This window comes from Carettochelys insculpta, chromosome 6 (assembly GCF_033958435.1).
Source record: "Carettochelys insculpta isolate YL-2023 chromosome 6, ASM3395843v1, whole genome shotgun sequence".
Taxonomy (NCBI): domain Eukaryota; kingdom Metazoa; phylum Chordata; order Testudines; family Carettochelyidae; genus Carettochelys; species Carettochelys insculpta.
This window is the reverse complement of record NC_134142.1, coordinates 81,369,103-81,388,912: the sequence shown is the minus strand read 5'-3', so window position 1 is coordinate 81,388,912 and position 19,810 is coordinate 81,369,103. Positions and strand designations below refer to the sequence as shown.

At 44.4% G+C, this 19,810-nt stretch overlaps 1 protein-coding gene across 1 annotated transcript in view; it reads left to right on the top strand.

The window, feature by feature from the left end:
• Nucleotides 1-19,810, top strand: part of SHANK2 (SH3 and multiple ankyrin repeat domains 2) — a 721,067-nt gene that overhangs the window by 156,318 nt on the left and 544,939 nt on the right. The window contains exons 5-9 of the mRNA XM_074997460.1: nt 9,456-9,659; nt 13,038-13,109; nt 14,459-14,567; nt 14,859-15,010; nt 16,091-16,258. Of these exons, the coding sequence (XP_074853561.1) occupies nt 9,456-9,659; nt 13,038-13,109; nt 14,459-14,567; nt 14,859-15,010; nt 16,091-16,258 (705 nt within the window). The remainder of the gene's footprint in view (nt 1-9,455; nt 9,660-13,037; nt 13,110-14,458; nt 14,568-14,858; nt 15,011-16,090; nt 16,259-19,810) is intronic.

Sequence of the window (19,810 nt, the reverse complement as noted above, 5' to 3'; positions counted from 1 at the left end):
CCCTCATGATTATTTTCCATAAGCAGTGAACATCTAAAAGCCCAATGAACAACTCATATCTAAATAGCAAATGATACGTGCTCTCAAAACATTGGCTAACTCCCCATTTAGTATGTGCAGTGCATTGCGGAATATGATAGTATATTTGTGTTTTGGCTGTGCTGCTAATGAAATCTTGATTTTGAAAAAGAAAAGGGAACTCGAGGCATTCCTACTGTGAAGGACAACATGAATTTTAAGAAAGAAAACAAATTAAAGGTGAAGTAAAATTGGCATAGTTCAAGTGGGGTTGGATAGCTTTAAAAAGAGTAAAATTCAAGATAAAAACAAAGAATTTCAAACCAACTGGACCCAGTCCTTTGTATTTTTATCAAGTTTGGCTGGGCTCCCTTTGTCTCATTTGCAGTGAGAAACTTGCCAACAACAAAAAAAGTGCAACCTTATGAGGCATTTCCTCAAAAACCACACTACTTTTGTTGAACAGCAGCCATCTGGAGATGCCAGGAAAAAAGCCATGGAGGAGATGCTATGCAAAGCAGAACAAAGTAAGAACAGGTTTGCTAAGTGAGTGAAATTACCAAGTGGCATTAACTGTGGCTAGTTTTGTGGCAACTCAACACGTCATGCAATGAGGAAAACCATTCACAGCGTGCGAATATATGAGAATGCTTCATCAAAGTATCAGAGCAGCAGTGACTTCAAAAACAAAAACAATTTTTCAGAATCTAGCGTCCTCCGGAGAGAGAGAGATGATTTGGGAATGAAAGTCAGGAAGATAGTGGTACAAACACACATGTAGGGTATGTCTACGCGGAGCCTCTCTTCAGTGCTGCTCCTGACAGCGCTATGCAAAGCAGGGTTCTTGAAAATGCAAGTGGTTTGTCATTTGCATAATCATGTGGCTAATTAGCATAGCTGTGTGAGATCTCCCTGCTGGCAGAGGCTGTTGCCGGCAGTAAACAGGACGTGTAGATGTGCCCCCTCTGTCGCTAGCCCCTTATCCCTAACAAGAAGGGTGAGAGAATGACAGAGGTCACTCAGCCTCACATAAGTAGCTTCAAAGGATAACTGTGTCTGGTCAATAAATTGGTGGAGAATTCACCTAGCTGGCTCCAAACAGGCTAGAAAACTCCCCACCCCCCCCGAGATTCAAGGTGGATGTAAGATCTAAAAGACCTGAGAAAAGTTTTGTTTGGAAGGGGACAGGGTAAGCTGAGAAAAGCTGATCAGGATGTGTCCTCCTGATGATTTAGACATTAAGAAGCAGAGGGAGAAGGCTGTAAACAATGTGTGTGGTGTTCTTTCCAACTCAGAGATGAGCCACCTGAGCTATGGATTGAGGTAAAATTTAGGAAAGGGAATATAGGTACAGGTTCTGTTTTTAATCCTAGTTCTCTAAGTGCTGTATACCCATGGGGAAAATAAATCATGCTTTGTTTTGAAAAGGTTGTTACTGTATCACTGTAAATGTAAATCACTGTAAAGCTGTGTTAAAAAGGCAGTGAGAGAGAAAAGGGCAGCTTTTAAAAAGTGGAAGTCAAATCCTAGTGAGGAAAATAGAAAGGAACACAAACACTCCCCAATTAAGTGTCATTGGCTGTGTCTACACGTGCCCCAAACTTCGAAATGGCCATGCAAATGGCCATTTCGAAGTTTACTAATGAAGCGCTGAAATGCATATTCAGCGCTTCATCAGCATGCAGGCGGCAGCAGCGCTTCGAAATTGACGCGCCTTGCCGCCGCACGGCGCGTCCAGACGGGGCTCCTTTTCGAAAGCACGCCACCTACTTCGAAGTCCCCTTATTCCCGTGAGCTCATGGGAATAAGGGGACTTCGAAGTAGGCGGGGCCCTTTCGAAAAGGAGCCCCATCTGGACGAGACGCGCGGCGGCAAGGCGCGTCAATTTCGAAGCGCTGCTGCTGCCCGCATGCTGATGAACCGCTGAATATGCATGTCAGCGCTTCATTAGTAAACTTCGAAATGGCCATTTGCATGGCCATTTCGAAGTTTGGGGCACGTGTAGACGTAGCCATAATGTAGTAAGAAAAGCCAAAAAAGATTTTGAGGAACAGCTAGCCAAAAATTCAAAAAATGATAGTAAAATGTTTTTTAAATACATTAGAAGCAAGAAGCCCGCTAAAAAAGCAGTGGGGCCCTTGGACGATAAAGATATAAAAGGAGCGATCAAGGAAGACAGTGCCATTGCGGAGCGATTAAATGATTTCTTTGCTTCAGTCTTCACAGCTGAGGTTGTTACAGAGGTTCCTAAATCTGAGCCAGCCTTTTTAGGTGACAAATCTGAGGAACGCTCCCAGATTGAAGTGACATTAGAGGAGGTTTTGGAGTTAATTGATAAGCTGAATAGTAACAAGTCTCCAGGACCAGACGGTATTCACCCAAGCGTTCTGAAAGAACTCAAATGTGAAATTGCGGAGTTATTAACAGTGGTTTGTAACCTATCCTTTAATTCCGCTTCGGTACCCAATGACTGAAAGACGGCCAATATAACACCAATATTTAAAAAAGGCTCTAGAGGAGACCCTGGCAATTATAGACTGGTAAGTCTAACATCAGTACCAGGCAAATTAGTAGAAACACTAGTAAAGAATAAAATTGCAAGGCACGTAGAAGAGCACGAATTGTTGGGCAAAAGTCAGCATGGTTTCTGCAGAGGGAAGTCGTGTCTAACTAATCTATTAGAATTCTTTGAAGGGGTTAATAAACATGCAGACAAGGGGCACCCAGTGGACGTAATATACCTAGATTTCCAGAAAGCCTTTGACACAGTCCCACACCAAAGGCTTTTATATAAATTAGGCGGTCATGGGTTAGGAGGAAAGATGCTTTCATGGATCGGGAATTGGTTAAAAGACAGCAAACGAAGGGTTGGAATAAACGGTAAATTTTCACAATGGAAGGGGGTAACTGGTGGTGTTCCCCAGGGGTCAGTCCTGGGACCAATCCTGTTCAACTTGTTCATCAATGATCTAGAAAATGAGGTAAGCAGTGAGGTGGCCAAGTTTGCAGATGACACCAAGTTGTTCAGGACAGTCAAAAGCAAAAGGGATTGTGAAGAACTACAAAAAGATCTCAGCAAACTGAGTGATTGGGCAGCAAAATGGCAAATGAAATTTAATGTGGGTAAGTGTAAGGCAATGCACATTGGAAAAAAATAACCCAAATTACACGTACAACATGATGGGGTCAAATTTAGCTACGACAGATCAGGAAAGGGATCTTGGAGTTATAGTGGATAGTTCTCTGAAGACATCCACGCAGTGTGCAGCGGCAGTTAGTAAAGCAAATAGGATGTTAGGAATTATTAAAAAGGGATATATAATAAGGCAAAAGCTATCATACTTCCCCTATATAAAACTATGGTATAACCACATCTTGAGTACTGCGTGCAGATGTGGTTTCCTCACCTCAAAAAAGATATATTGGCATTAGAAAAGGTTCAGAAAAGGGCGACTAAGATGATTAGGGGTTTGGAACGGGTCCCATATGGGGAGAGGCTAGAGAGACTGGGACTTTTCAGTCTGGAAAAGAGGCGATTGAGCGGCAATATGATAGAGGTATATAAAATCATGAATGGTGTGGAGAAAGTGAATATAGAAAAATTATTTACCTTTTCCCATAATACAAGAACTAGGGGACACCAAATGAAATTGATAGGTAGTAGGTTCAAAACTAATAAAAGGAAATTTTTCTTCACACAGCACACAGTCAACCTGTGGAACTCCTTGCCCGAGGAGGCTGTGAAGGCCAGGACTCTACTAGGGTTTAAAAAAGAGCTTGATAAATTTTTGCAGGTTAGGTCCATAAGTGGCTATTAGCCAGGGGTAGAGTATGGTGCCCTAGCCTTCAGTACAAGGGCAGGAGATGGATGGCAGGAGATAAATCACTTGATCATTTCTGTTCTCCTTCTCTGGGGCACCTGGCATTGGCCACTGTCGGCAGATGGGATACTGGGCTGGATGGACCTTTGGTCTGACCCAGTATGGCCATTCTTATGTTCTTATGTCCTTATGCTGTCACAGATTCCAATAGAGGAAACCTTTATAGGGTCCAGTCCCAGATGGACTTGCTGAATTAGGCATGGTTGGTGCAGGGGGCAGTAACCCAGGGCCAGAGCTGAGGGTGGGCAAATTGTAAAATTCCGTTCCAGGAAAGGTAAGGGCCTGATGTGTGAGAACTGTGGCCGCAAGCGGGTCTCTTCTTCTCCCTTCCCATTCTCCTGGGCAGAACATTCTTCTTCAAATGCTTGCTCATGTCCATTCCACATTAGGCGTGTGTTCTTACCACATGCATCGGCACTAGAAGTTTTTCCTCAACAGTATCTGTAGGGGACCAGCTCTGGCATGGTATAATGGGTATTGCCTACTCTCCAACCCTCAGTTCCTTCTTGCCATCATTGATGACACACGGAATGTTTGCGGCTCTTACTAGCATTGTCTAGGCTTCATTTGTATGAACAAGCAGAAGCTGTAAACTGAGTCCTTTTTTGAACTGCTGGGCTCCTACTCTTTCCTACCTGTCATTGAAGGTTGCTTTCCTGGTGATATTGGTGAGACGATTGTTGGGATTAAAGCCTTGACATCAGAACTGCCTTACCTGGTCTTCGATAAAGATTAGGTCCAGCTGTGGCCCCACCTGGCTTTCCTGCCAAAGTTCATTTCTACCTTCCAAATGAAAAAGGACATACACCTCGTGGTGTTCTCTTCTAAGCTGCAGAAGACTAGTGAGGAGAGGCATCTTCACATGCTCGATATCCAGATGGCCTTTGCTTTTTCACTTGGAGTGGACCAAACCTACCGGTAAATTAACCCAGCTCTTCAGTGCTACAGCAGATAGAATGAAGGGTTTTCTGTTTTTCTCGAATGGGATTTCCAGCATGATCACCCTGTGCTGTTACCTGAGACCTGTTACAAGTGGTTTGCTGCCACCTATCATCAGAGCCCACTGGACTGGAGTTCAGGTTTCCTTAGTACCCTTCCTGGTGCACATCAGATCCAGGGTAGCTGTGATGTAGTCCTCTGATCGCTTGTTCATGGCACACTATGGCATCATTGAGGAGGCCAAAGATGACGCATGGTTTGATGTAGCTGTCTTGCAGTCTGCAGATCCATGAACTCCTATCCGCCTATGCTGGTACTGCTTGGACTCATTTAATATGCAATGGACATGAGCAACACATCATGAAGCACACCAGTTAAAGTAACAGCAACGAAGGGTCCTGTGGCACCTTATAGACTAACAGAAAAGTTTTGAGCATGAGCTTTCGTCAGCACAGACTCACTTCATCAGATGCTGGTCATGGAAATCTGCAGGGCCAGGTATAAATAAACCAGAGCAAGGGTGGGGATAACAAGGTTAGCTCAGTCAGGAAGGGTGAGGCTTACTACCAGCAGTTGATCTGGACCTCCATTAAGCCTCACCCTTCCTGACTGAGCTAACCTTGTTATCCCCAGCCTTGCTCTGGCTTATTTATACCTGGCCCTGCAGATTTCCATGACCAGCATCTGATGAAGTGAGTCTGTGCTGACGAAAGCTCATGCTCAAAACTTTTCTGTTAGTCTATAAGGTGCCACAGGACCCTTTGTTGCTGTTACAGATCCAGACTAACACGGCTACCCCTCTGATACTGGACACCAGTTAAAGTAGGGATGGGGAGCCCCTGGCCCACGGTCTGGATTCAGTGCCTGGGAACAGGAGGTGGGGGCACAGAGCCATATGCATCCCTGTTGTGTTACACAGGTAAGCACCCCCATCACCAAGACCCTGCTCCTCTAGACAGCTCATGTATCCCTCCTGCACCCTTTCTCCCACCTTGACTCACCAGCCCACCCTGCTCCTTCCCTCTCCTGCCTAGACCCCTCAACTCCACCCTGACCTCTCCCCTCTAGAACCCAAGCCCAGACCACTTCTATATCCTTCCTCTCACCCAGACCCTGTACCCCCAGCCCACTCCTGCACACCCTCCCACCCAGATCCTCCAATCCTCAGCTTGCTTCTGCACCCTCCCTCCTGCCCAAGCCCACTTCCTGGCAGCCCACTTCAACATGGAATCCCTCATTTTTGTCCCCACACCAGAGCCTAGAGGGACTCACAGAATCATAGGGCTGGAAGGGACCTCAGGACGTCATCTAGTCCAGCCCCCTGCTTCAACCAGGATCAACCCCTGCTAAGTCATCCCAGCCAGGACCTTGTCCAGCCAGGACTTAAAAACCTCAAGGGATGGAGAATCCACCACCTCTCTAGGCAACGCATTCCAATGCTTCACCACCCGCCTGGTGAAGTAGTTTTTCCTAATACCTAACCTACACCTTTCCCTCTTCAACTTCTGACCATTACTCCTTGTTCTGCCATCTGATACCACTGAGAACAGTTACTCACCCTCCTTTTTAGATCTCCCCTTCAGGAAGTTGAAGGCTGCTATTAAATCACCTCTAAGTCTTCTCTTCTGTAAACTAAACAATCCCAAATCCCTCAGCCTATCTTCATAGGTCTTGTGCGCCAGACCCTTAATCACTTTTGTTGCCCTTTGCTGAACCTGCTCCAGCAAATCCACATCCTTTTTATACTGGGGGGCCCAAAACTGGACACAATACTCCAGATGTGGCCTCTCCAGTGCCAAATAAAGAGGAATAACTACTTCTCTAGATCAGCTCGAAATGCTCCTCCTAATGCACCCCAGTATGCCGTTAGTCTTCTTGGCTACAAGGCACACTGTTTACTCATATCCAGCCTTTCATTCGCCGTAACCCCTAGGTCCCTTTCCATCGTACTGCTGCTGAGCCAGTTGGTCCCTAGCCTGTAACAATGTTTGGAATTCTTCCACCCCAGGTGCAGGACTCTACACTTCTCCTTATTGAACCTCATCAGATTTCTTTTGGCCCAGTCCTCCAATTTATCCGGGTCCCTCTTGATTCTCTCTCTACCCTCCAACGTATCTATCTCTCTCCCCCTAGTTTTGTGTCACCCCAAACTTGCTGAGGGTGCAACCCAGTCCCTCATGCAGGTCATTAATAAAGATGTTGAATAACACCAGCCCCAGAACCGAGCCTTGCGGCACTACGCTTGAAACAGACCGCCATCCAGATATTGAGCCATTGACCACCACCTGTTGGGCCTGGCCATCAAGCCAGCTTTCTATCCATCTTATAGTCCAAGGATCCAATCCATATTTCCTTAACTTATGGACAAGAATGTTGTGGGAGACTGTATCAAAAGCCTTGCTGAAGTCAAGGTATATCACATCCACTGACTTCCCCATGTCCACAGAGCTTGTTACCTCATCATAGAAGCTAATCAGATTGGTCAGGCAGGACTTGCCCCTGCTGAATCCATGTTGGCTACTTTTGATCACTTTCCCCTCTTCCAAGTGCTTCAAAATGGATTCCTTGAAGATTCCCTCCATTATTTTCCCAGGGACTGAGGTAAGGCTGAATGTACTAGCCCTGGCCCAATAGGTTCTAGGGCTTTTGTGCAAAGAGAAAGAGAGTAGTGTATCCTTTTAACTTGTGTGGCCCCAAAAAAGGCTCCCTATAATTTCCTCATATATCATCACAGTAATCTGGTCAAGTACTTGAAGCACATTTCAAAAAAAATCTGCAGTTTGTACCAGTTTCAGATGAGCAAATTGAGATATGATTCCCAATGATCCACAAATAAAAAAGCACAAAATTAAATTTAAGCTAATATTCAAGAGCCATTCAGCAAATGGGTGATTGTGCGATGCTATCATGGCAGCTTAGTTATGATGTTTTTTGTCAGACAAGGATGAATACAGGATACTTTGTTACCAGTGTCTATTGAACTTTAATTTGGGGTATAATTAGGAGAGTGAAAGCCAAACATTGACTACAGTCCTCTAAATTAGAGTTTGTGAGAAGGTCATGATAACCACAATTATAAGCTCACCACACAAGTAATACACAGGGCCAGACACTGCTAGTTATTCCTATTTTTTTAGGGCAAAACCTTGATATAGGCTGATGATCAGCAGAGCACCTGTGATGTTCAGAGAAATTAAGGGAGAATCCAAGAATGTCATCCTCTGATGACAATATTGTCCCAAATGCAGAAGCTGATTTAGAAGAAGTATTGCCACACGAGTCCATATGTTACAGTAAATTTTGCAGTTGATGTAACTATTTGAATGATTTGGTTAAATGAATAAAATCAGAGGTGCACATGCTCAGAACTGCATGGAATCTTGTCAAGTACTGATGTGTTTATCATTAAGAAATCTGTGTTCTTTTTTTTTTTAAACGTGAGTGATTTATCTCCAGGGAATTTACGAAATAAGGACCATACAAATTCTGCAGAAATGAGTACTTCAGGAAGAACTGGTAAATTAAATTGATAATCAGATTAAGAAAACAATTTCCTTTTCCTTTAAGGTGTCAGTTTGTGTTCTTTACTGTTTCAGTCTTATTATTGTCATACACAAATGTAAGCTGAAGGTTATAACTGTTAAGAACATACACTTGCTACTGCACTGGTCAATTTCCCAGCTCCCTTGAGTGGCAGGCAGCCTGGAGCCAGGTGCCAGCTCCCAGCCACTCAGAGTCACATTAACCCAAGATTCACGCAACTTGAGCGTGCGTATCTCTGGGTTCTACTATACTAATTGAAATATTGGTGGAGAGTATTTCATTTAGCCACCAGAACAGCCCTGTGTGCTATTGGGCAAACATCAGGGAATCAGAACATCCTTTCAACTGGCCAGGAGAGAGACTGACACAGCAGCCCTAAACCATGCTCTTTCCAAACCCCAGTATAGGAGGAGGGATGTCAATATGAATGCATAGGCACAGTGCACATAAAGGCAGCTGAGGACAGGCTGCTGTAATTTAAACCTAAATTATTCTAGAGGCTGCATAGATCACCAGGCCAAACCAGAATCCAAAGGGTGGTTGAAGTCCCATTAGCCTTTCTTCTGTGGATTGAGAGAGGATATAATTTCTAAAGTCAGAGAATTCAGGATGCCCTATGTTTTTATGCATCTCTGTGTTTTGTTTTTGTTAAGGAACATATGTATGAAATCTAATCTCCTTGTTAATGCAGTTCTTTGTTCTAGAATTTAATTAACTGTCGATTTGCAGCTTCTTGGTCAGGGAAATGCAGACAAGTACCAGTTTATTTGCTTAATTTGTTATAGAGGATCTTGTTAATTTTGAGCTCAAGTTGTATGCTTTCTTGTCGTCCTCTTTGTCTACAAAAAGTTGTGAATATGTACCTGAAAATGAAATATACTAAGTATTGTGGAAAATTTTGTCTTGTGGCTGAGCAAAATTTTCTTCTTTATATGCAAGTGTATATTATGTTGCATTTAATTTCTTTGCAGTTTGTAGGCTCTCATCATATTATTACATGGCTTATTGTTACTTTGGAATGATCTTTATAAATCTCTCCTAAGTTTTGTAATGTTATTTTGTTTGGTTTTACAGAAATGCATTAGATTTAATCCTGAAGCTTCAGTGTGGGTAGCAAAGCAACAAATTTTATGCACTTTGAATCAGAGTTTAAAAGATGTCCTGAATTATGGGCTGTTTCAGCCTGCCAGCAATGGGAGAGATGGGAAATTTCTGGATGAGGAACGACTCCTTAGGGAATATCCACAACCGGTGAATAAAGGTGTTCCCTCCTTAGAGGTATTTTAATATAACTATAATGATTTTAAAGCTTTACTAACTGAAACATTTTAAATCTATACCGATATCAGTAAAGCCTTTGATGTTCTAAATGGATGTGAATTGCACTCATGAAGTAGTGATCAAAGGGCTGATCTTTCAGCTTTGCTCACACAAGTAATGTTGTTTGTTTCAATGAGGATATTTTATGTATCATTTGTGTAAAAATTACAAGATCAGGCCCGATGATTTTGTGTGATGGTGTACCAGCTCTTCAATGCTAGAAACCTGTCAGGATCCAGGAGGGGGGAACCGGGGGTGGAAGCCCACCCTGCACTTACCCTGCAAAGACAGGTTCTGTCTGGCTTGGCTTTCAGCTCTGGGCCTTGCAGCTGGACGTATAGGACAACCTGAGTGTGCCAGGTCACAACCCCTCCGCCCCCGCCCCAAAATGGGGCTGGAACCACCATTTGGGAAACAGGACTCTAGGGAACTGTTAGTGAACTCTATCCACATAGACCAATTATGTCATACACATGAGTGTTTTAGAAATCGCTCTCCCGCCGCCACCACTAGTGTGCAGTACCCCACCCACTGCTTAGGCCTACCCTTAGTATGGGCAATCTGAAGTTCGAGTAAAATAAGGGAAACAGTAGATTATCTTGAAATGTTTTCTTCTCTATTAAGGCTATTTCCTAACTTACACAAGTTACGCTCTGATTTTTATATGTAATACTTCCTACAGTGAGTTGGAAATTACTCAACTTCCTCTGGAGGAAAGGCCAAAAAACTGTAGCTGACAGGGAAAATAAGTGGAATTTGCAGGTCTGACCTCAGTAGATTTACATTAGTCTCAAACTAGCGTAAATTAGAAATCAGAGCCCTACTTACTCAACCAGTTGAATTCTTAGAGTCAGTCACAATGATTCTGCTATAGCCCTGAACAAAATAAATAATCACTATATTTAAATCTACGGTGCATTTGTTACCATACTATTTTAACAGTATAGGATTTGTCAGCAGAATTCCTTTATGTCCAATAAATGGGAAAAGGATCTTTTTTTTTTCTGTAGTGTTCAAGTACTTAGGGACAAATGTGTTGTGCTTGAAAAGTTGATACTCAGGCCATTTGCAAAACAAATTCCCTATCTAAAATTTACATTGCACTCTTTGGATTTTATCTAGTAAACAAAGATAGATTTTTGTTTCTGTTTGAAACATGTAATTACCAGTTCAGAGAGAAATGTAGCATGTTGAGAGCATGAATAGAGCTTAGTAGACTCTTAATGAACACAATGAGACAGAAATTCTAGAGAAAGCTAATATCTAAAGATAGGCAGTGGGGGAAGAGTACGGAAAATATTTTTGAACTTCAGACATATTCAAGAAAGATGATGTACCAGCTAGTGAAGGGACCTTATGTATTAGCATACAATACTATATTCGCAATAAAAATAGTAGAAAATAAAACTGTTGCAATACTAGTAATCCAACAAAATAGAAAAACAACAAAACTGACTAAGGATTTTTATTTTTTAACATTGAATGCTCGTATATGAGGGAAAGCAGGTTTAAGTAGAGGAAGATGAGGTGGTAGGTGGAGGTTCTGATGGAGACTTCTGGTCATGCCTGGCTGCAGGGCCAGATAAACTCTTCTGGGTACCCTGAGGCTGTTAGATTTTGTGTGGCCCCCTAGGCACCGAGGTGGGGTCAAAATGATGGGCTCAGAGTGCAGGAGGGGGCTGTGGGTTGAGACAGGAGTGATGTGAGGAAGGTAGTTAGGGCTCTGATTAGGGGCATGGGCTTGGTCTGAGGTTCAGGCATTTGGGGTGCGGGAGGGGCCCAGGGATTTGGAGTATAAGGGGGGGCTCTGGGCACTAGGTGGGGCTGAGGTGCAGGGCCTGGGTGGGAGTTAGGTGGTGTGAAAGGGCTCAGGCCTGGGGGTAGCAGGATGGGGGACAGGGTGCTTCCCTGGGGCAGCTTCCCCTTGGTGGTACGGGCCTCGGGGAGTGGAAGGAGAAGGTGCAGGCACCACCCCATGCAGCTCCCCTTGTCCCTGATTCCTAGCTAATGGATGCAACAGGGCTGAGCCTGCTGGTGAGGGAAGCAGGGTTGTTTCCCAGCCCTTGCCCCCGCAGCCTGGAAGGCAGTGTGTGAAGCTGTGTCACCTCTCTGCCAAGCAGGGCTAAAACACAGAGTGTTTAGTGGCTAAGGGGGACCCTGCAAAAGATCTGTCCTTTTTGGTGACCCGGAGATCTTTTTGTGGGGCCCACCTTAGGCCAGGACCTTCCTTAATCCTGGCCAGTTGCTCCCCAATGAGCTTAGCACTGGCTCCTACTTGCTCCCATCTCCACTCCTCCCATGGGCTCAGCACTGGCTCCAGCCTCCCCCAGTGTCCAGCCCCCACTCACCAGGAGGCAGTGAGTGGTGTGAGCTCAGGACGGAGGACTCTGGGAGAGCTGGGAGCAGCTTCAAAACTGGTGTCTGTAAAGAAATGGCACTTTATACCATTGCTTCTCCCCAGCTGCCAGCTGCATGGCTACCCGCCAGCTCCTCTGGAGTCCTACGCTCATGCCACTCACCAAATCCTGATGAGTCGGGACTAGGTGCAGAGACTGGGGAGTGTGGGGGGGGGGTGTGGCCAGAAAATGAGTATGAGGGCTGCTGAAGTCAGTGATGAGCCTGTGGTGGGGATGGCTGACCAGGGGCTGCCAGAGTTCATGCTGAGCCATGGGCAGCGGCTGGGCAGCCGGAGGATAGGGCTGGCTGCAGTACTCTGGCCCGTGCTCACACTGCTCTTTGTCTCCTGTGCCTCTTGTCTGCTCTCCTGAGGCTGCAGATGAGCCTTTGTATGTGTGAACGTTCATAACTTAAACATGCGTAACTCAAGTAGTGTGTGTAATCCTTACTCAATAACATCAGTAGAATCACTCCTGTTAGTAACAGTTTTCAGGGATGGGCCTTATTTCTAGGTTTAGAATCGTTCTGAAGATTTTTTTTTTAAGGCATGTTTTACATTTTCACGTTTCTGCAATTCCATTTTCTGTCTGTGGCTGGAAGTGAAGCGCTGAAATGTCTTCAGAAAAAGCTCTTCACATGGTATTTCCAGTCCATTTGTGTAGATTCAAGGGACCAAACACATACCTCATGTAATTTCATTGACTTGTGTGTAGTTACACCAGGATGAATTTGCCTTACAATGATAATAGAATTTTAACAGTACTGTTCCAAGCATTCTAACTTCTGGATATTTATTTAAACTGTACTCCCCAGCTCTTTTTTTAAAAAAAAAAATTTGTCCAAAGCTACATTACTGACACACTTTCTGATAATTTCTGATTTTTTCACTGTTAACTATGGTATGAATTTTTGACTTAATTGTTTTTGTTTCCCTGTCAGTTTCGATACAAGAAGAGAGTGTATAAACAATTAAATCATGATGAAAAACAGCTGGCCAAGCTTCATACAAAGGTATGTCCATTTTCTGAAAGATAGCAGCTGACATGGAAAATACTAATTCAAATACACAATGGCCCTCAGATTAGAATCCTTTGATTGTTAGTCTAAAACCTACATACAGATTGCAGTCTGGATAGTTCCTGTGTTGATCTTGCAGATCTCTGTTCATGTGAATAGGGCCACTGAAATCAAAGGGCCTTGCGAGTCAAGCCTGCAGAATTTGGGTTTTGTATTCAGTGCACCGGGGTGCTCAGTTTTCTCCAGATCGTCTCATGAAGTTGTCTCATGGATTCCTTGCCCCTCACAATGGACTGGACAATATCAAACAGCTTTGTGACAACCAATGCAGTTGCTTGAGAGGACAGGTGATATTTTAGTGGAGTATCTCATGTCATTTAGCACTGGGAAAATAAGGGGAAGATCTGCATGGATAGTGAGTGGTCCAGTGACTACAATTTGAGAATTTTTCTTGGACTATATTTCACAGTGTTTGATTTTGTCATAAACTTACAAGTCATTTTATATGAACGTTATATAATTATATAAACCCAGCCAGTTTTCAGTATATCACCAGTTTTCTAAATATTAACATACAGTTCTTTAAAGGCACTTACAGGGTGGATCAATTGTAGGGTGACCATTTGTCCCATTTTTACGGGACAGTCACTTATTTAAGCTGTCTCACAGGCATCCCAACATTTTTTAAGAAAATGGGCTAAATGTCCTGTATTTTGTGGGGCTCCTCTTTCCTGGCACCCAGTGTCTCAAGGTGGCAGCCCCCACTGCCAGGGGACACCTCTGCTGGGTGGCTGCCCCATTCCCTGGCACCCCACAGAGGCAGACCCTGCTTCTGGTGAACTCTGCCATGGGGTGGCCACATCATTCCCTCATACTCCCCTGCTGGGAGGTTGTGGAGCCCTCATCTTCCACTCCCCCTCATCAGGAGGCTGCAGAGCCCCCATTTCTGGTGCCTCACTATGGAGTAGCTGTCCCCATCGCCGAAGAGCCCTGACATGAAACAGCAGCCCCCCATCCCTGGAGGACAGTGTCCCTTATTTGCCATAGGGCAAAGTGATCGCCCTAATTAATAATGCTGCCCAACTATGAGTCTGATTTCTTTCAGAATAGGACCTCTAGTAATTATTTTTCCTGAATGTTGCAAGAAGTGTATTCTTTTTTTTTTTTTTTTTTTTTAATTTTGGCCATTCTATTCCATAAAATCTGTGCTCTTACTAAGTACAGTTTAGAGCCGGATCTTCAGCTGGTGTAAACTGGCACTGTTCTATCCAGCTGAAAATCTCTTTCAACTGGACTATTCTTTGTACAATCTGAGGACTTTCAGTCATCACTCTTTGTTTCAGACTAATTTGAGAAAATTTATGGATCATGTCCACCACCTCTCTGTGGAAAAAATCACAAAGATGTTGGATCGGGGACTGGATCCCAACTACCATGATCTAGAGAGTGGAGGTAAGAGGTTAATGTAGTCAGCAAAATAAAGCATCTTGGATTTACTGTATAAACAAAACCAAATCCCAACTGCTGAATCTACTGCCGTTTAAGGACTTAGTTTCAACAACCTGTATAGTTCCAGTAGTTTGAGTGGACAAGCTAATAGTTTGTTTTATGATATTTTAGTGGAGTAGTTTATAAGCTTTATACTTAAAACTAACAATTAAAATATTTTTAAATAGTTCTAAATACGTTTTTGTTATTGTTGCTCCTATATTTTTTCCCACATTGTATTCTTTTTGCCTCTAGAAACTCCACTAACGTTGGCAGCTCAGCATGACAATACTGTAGAAGTGATCAAAGCTCTGAAAAATGGAGGTGCACATCTAGATTTCAGAGCCAAAGATGGAATGACAGCTTTGCACAAAGCAGTTAGAGCCAAGAACCAAGTAACCCTCAAGGTAAATTCTTATGGGGCCAAATTACACAGAAAGGAAAATGCTTTAGAGTTAATTATCATATTGTCCTTGATGGATCTTTGAATTTGTGCATACTTAAGTATTAACCCTTAGGCTTTTGACGTTCAGGATTTGTGTTCAACAAAGGGCTCTTTCACTTCAGAAGCTTACGTTTCAAGAAGTGATAGGGGAAACAGACACCAGGTTTACACTAGAGCCTTACAATGACCTAGCTGTACCAATGCAGTTGCACTGCTGTACAATATCTCAAGTAACTGCTCTATGCCAAAGGGAAAGTGCTCTTCGGTCGACATAATCAAATCACCCCCAAAGAATGGAGGTCGCTATGTTGGCAGGAGAAGCTCTCCCTCCAACATAGCACTGCACACACTCCCACTTATGCTGGTGAAACTTAAGGTGTTCGGGGAGGTGAGTTTTTTCAGCCCAAGAGACATACATTTTGCTGACATAAGTGATAATGTAGACATGGCTTTAACCTTGTGCACTGAAAAATGGTGTAAGATCTGTCTGCAGGAAAGGAGCCTAGTGTTTATTGCTGTTTATTGCTCTTTGAAAGTGAATGCCAATAGCATGGATTACAGATTTTATCTATTTTTTTTCATGCTGACCCCTTGGGTTTGGCTTTTTTTTTTTCATTCTAGATTAAATCTTGTGTTTATGAAATTGCATAATTGCAGGATTTCAAATTATGTAACATTTTTGGTAAGGCACACTGCAGCTGAAAATTGACCGAAAGCCACAACATGATTAAAACACCAAATTTTTCAACTCAGTAACAGAAAAGGTCGTGGACAGTCTTTGCTACATATGTTGTCAGTGGTGCATCTGCAGATCCCCTTCGTATCGAAGCTAAGGATCTACTCATGATCCCTCACATAGTGCACTAACTGCCTGAATTACCATATGGCATGACTCTTCTGAGGATGTCTGTGCTGCATCCCATTCAGCAAGCTTGTGTAAACAGTTACAAAAATGCCTCCTACTAAACATCACTTTGGAAAATATAGAGCAAGTCCTTCAGTTATTTGCTCAGACATGTTCACAATTTATAATTACTTGTAGACTCTCTTAGAACTTGGAGCATCTCCTAACTACAAGGACAGCTGTGGATTGACACCACTATACCACACAGCTGTAGTAGGAGGGGACCCTTATTGTTGTGAACTTCTACTTCATGAACATGCTACAGTCAGCTGCAAAGATGAAAATGGATGGCAAGAGATTCATCAGGTAAGAAAGATAATTTTTTCATTAGATTTTATACTTTGCTGTGCATCTGTTAAGTCAGGAAATGTGTGTGAAAAGGATTCCATATTCTGTAAAACGTTTTAGCTGTGTCTACAATGGCCAATAATTTTGAAATATCTAGCCCTCTTTCGAAAGACCACGTGGAGTGTCTACACCTTTAACGTGATTGTTCGAAAGAAAATCAGAGGAATGCGGTGCAGCTTTTGAAAGCGTTCCTCCAATCCTGTATTAGGAAGAGCACGTCCTTTCAAAATAATCTTTCGAAATAGAACCTGTATAGATGCTCCGCCGTCTGCTCTTTCAAAAGAGGAGTCATCCGTGGCACTGGCCATGGAGGACTGTGGAGACACCCTGCGCGTCCGGCTGTGTTTAAAGCCCCATGATCCTGGAAAGCCCTGTGCAGGAAGCTGAGAGCATGCTTGCCGCTGCTGTAGCATGAGTTACTCCAGCATGCCTCACAGCCACCCCAGCAAGAGTGAACAAAAGCCATGGCTAGTAGCCAGCCTCTGCAGCAGCCCCAATGCCCCCCTCCAAGTGACCACAGGGTACCCTGGAGCCAGGGACCTTTTCAAAATAAAGATGCCCTCCTGGACTGAGCCTGAGGTGAGGGACCTGCTGGGGCTGTGGGAAGATGAGGAGGCCCAGAAGCAGATGGGGGGGCAGGAGGCAAAATGCGGCTGCATTTGCCTGGCTTTCCAAGCATCTGGCAACCTGAGGGCACCCTTCATGCACCGCCAACCAAGTGCACAGCAAAGTGAAAGAGCTGCGGCAGTGTTATGCCTGGGCGAGGGATTCTGCTGGCCACTCAGGGGCAGGTCCTGGGGCTCAGGGAAAGTTCCTCCCCAACATCCCTCCTGGACACTGCGTTGGAGGAACTGCACCTGTGGCAGAGGAGGGGCTGAGACTGGCAATCCAGAAGACAGAACTGGCACTGCTGAGGTCTCCAGCAATGAGGGAAACCTCATAATAGGCATATTGTCCCAGTCATCAAGCCGTGCTACAGCCAGCTGGGCATTGGGAGACCTTGGGGAGGAACCTTCCACTAAGTACACAGTGGAGCACACGTCCCAGCTTTTGGGTAGCAGGGGCACCACAGCCGGCAGTGGGCCACCCACACGCCCAGCATTCACAGGCCAAGTGCAGCACAGGTGGCCGTGGCTACCATATTTCCAAAACAGCTGCTGGCAACATCTACCCTGGGATCCACCTCACCCCTCCCAATGCTGGGTAAGTGACCTGAGCATGCCTTCCCTCCATTATGACAGTCCCGATGGTGGCTTGTCCATGCCAAACTGGTGCCCCACAGACTGGTAGCTGTCCAGGGTGGCCAGCTTCCCGATGGTGATCACCGCCGGTTTTTCAAGCGGTAGAGCAGGCCTTGTGCCGGTGTCCTGGTGCCTCAAGCTGGGGGTAAGCCATTTACAGAGCTCCTGGAATGTCTGCTTGCTCATTCAGAATTTCTGTAGCCATTGGGTGTCCTCCCAGTCCTCCAGCACCAGCCGCAACCACCAGTCACAGCTGCTAAAGTGGCTTCAGAGGTGCCATGGGGCTCCAGATGGTCCCTGGTGTGATACCGGGTCAAGGAGCTCCAGGGCTCTGGCAGGAGGTTCACTCATGTGAGGAGTTGGTGGGCGGCAGCAAGCAATGTGGTGAGGTGGCCTACTAAGGCGCGGAGGATGGCCAGCTCAACGAGAAGGAGCCACTGCTGGGGGTCCAATGGGACAGGCTTGAATACCCCGTCATGTCTGTGCAGGGGCTATGTGGGCCTGAGTGAGTGCAGGGCCGGGGTGTTAGAGAGGGGCCCTTTAACAGAGGAGCTGACTGCGGGCCCTGGAAGGGCTTGTCAGCCATATAACAGGGTCGCAGCATTCCCTTGCTCCACTCTTTTGAAAGAGCAGCCGTGGGTGTGTGGACGCTCACTTTTGGAAGGGTGGATAGCAGGAGCCATCTGCTTTTTGTGTGTAGACAAGCTCTTTTGAAAGATGATTTTTTGGATTATATCATCCAAAAGATGGTCTTTCGAGTAGCCTTTATGTATATGGGGATTTCTTTTTCTTTTTGTTTTGTTTACTGCCATGGAGTTTGCTGTTAGGCAAACAAATATTCAGTCTATTATATTTTGCAGCAGTCAAGCCTCACAGTTTCTATGGCATTGTTGCACAAATGACTGCTCCAGTTGGCTGCTATTGCACATTCCATTAGCGGGCTCTTGGAAATCTGAACTGTAGCATTCTGTTAGGAATGTCCCAGTACAAAAGTATTGCTGGATCTTTCTTTTTCAGATGCCATTTTCAGTTACCTTGGTAATCCTGCTTGTTCCTTTATACCAGAATACTTTAACCTTAGTCATTGGTGGTAATATAATGAATGTGTGTCTGTACACATCCAAGGGTAGGAAAGGTGTCCCTGGCTTGTACAAATCCAAGGGTAGGAATGGTGTCCCTGGCCTCTGATTGTCAGAGGCTGGAGATGGATGGCAGGAAACAAATCGCTTGATCATTGTCTTCGGTGCACCCCCTCTGGGGCACCTGGCACTGGCCACTGTTGGCAGACAGGCTACTGGGCTGGACAGACCTTTGGTCTGACCCAGTATGGGCATTCTTATGTTTTTATGTTCTTACCTACCTGGCTCTGAAATCTCTTAGGCTATGACTAGACTATTGTTGTTATTTTGGGATATAAACGTACCCTGAAATAGCAATTCCATGGCTAAATGTTATTTTGAGTGTAGTATTCCATTTCTTCATCAAGAGAAGGGTGGTGGAAACCTCAAAATACCTCTTATTTTGAACTTCGGTCCCATTTCGATGGTACCAAGTTTGAAATAAGGTAACTTGAAATACCTTATGTAATGTACAAATTGCATTAAGTTATTTCTAGTTATTGCTACAGTGTAGCTGTTGCCTTAGTGTGCTGTACTGAAGGCTGTTGCTCACTGAGGGGCTTGTCTATACTTACCAGAAGATTGACACGCTGCAGTCAATCTTCTGGAGTTCGATTTTTGCGCTTCTGGTGAAGACATGGCAAAATTGACCTCATTGGGTTTGCCTGTCGACCCATGTACTCCTTGCTATCCCATTGAGTAAGGGATGTTGTTGTGAGACTAAAGAGGCTCAGATGTCACTAGGGAAGCAAGTCGAATCTGCTACATTGATTCTAGCTATGCAAATGCTGTAGGTAGAATTGAATATATGAAATCAACTTATTTCCCTAGTATAAACTTACTCTTCTTTTGCCCTAACCAGTTCAGAATATTTTTACTTTCTTTCTTGTAGATAAAAAGTTTCAAATGACTTTTCCCCTTCCTTCATAATTGGGTCTTCCTGGATGCTCTATTAAAGGTTGTGTACAATATTTGGTAGATAGGTGTGTTTGCTGCGATCTGGTCCACGTTTGAAAGTGATTTAGGGCCTTGTTTAATCTCAGTATGCCTTAGGCTTTGAGGTAGCCACTGGTGCAGCATGATTATTTTGCAGGTATTGCTTGTTCACCTTTGCAACAACAACCAGGAGTGTTCCTTTAGGAAATGATGAG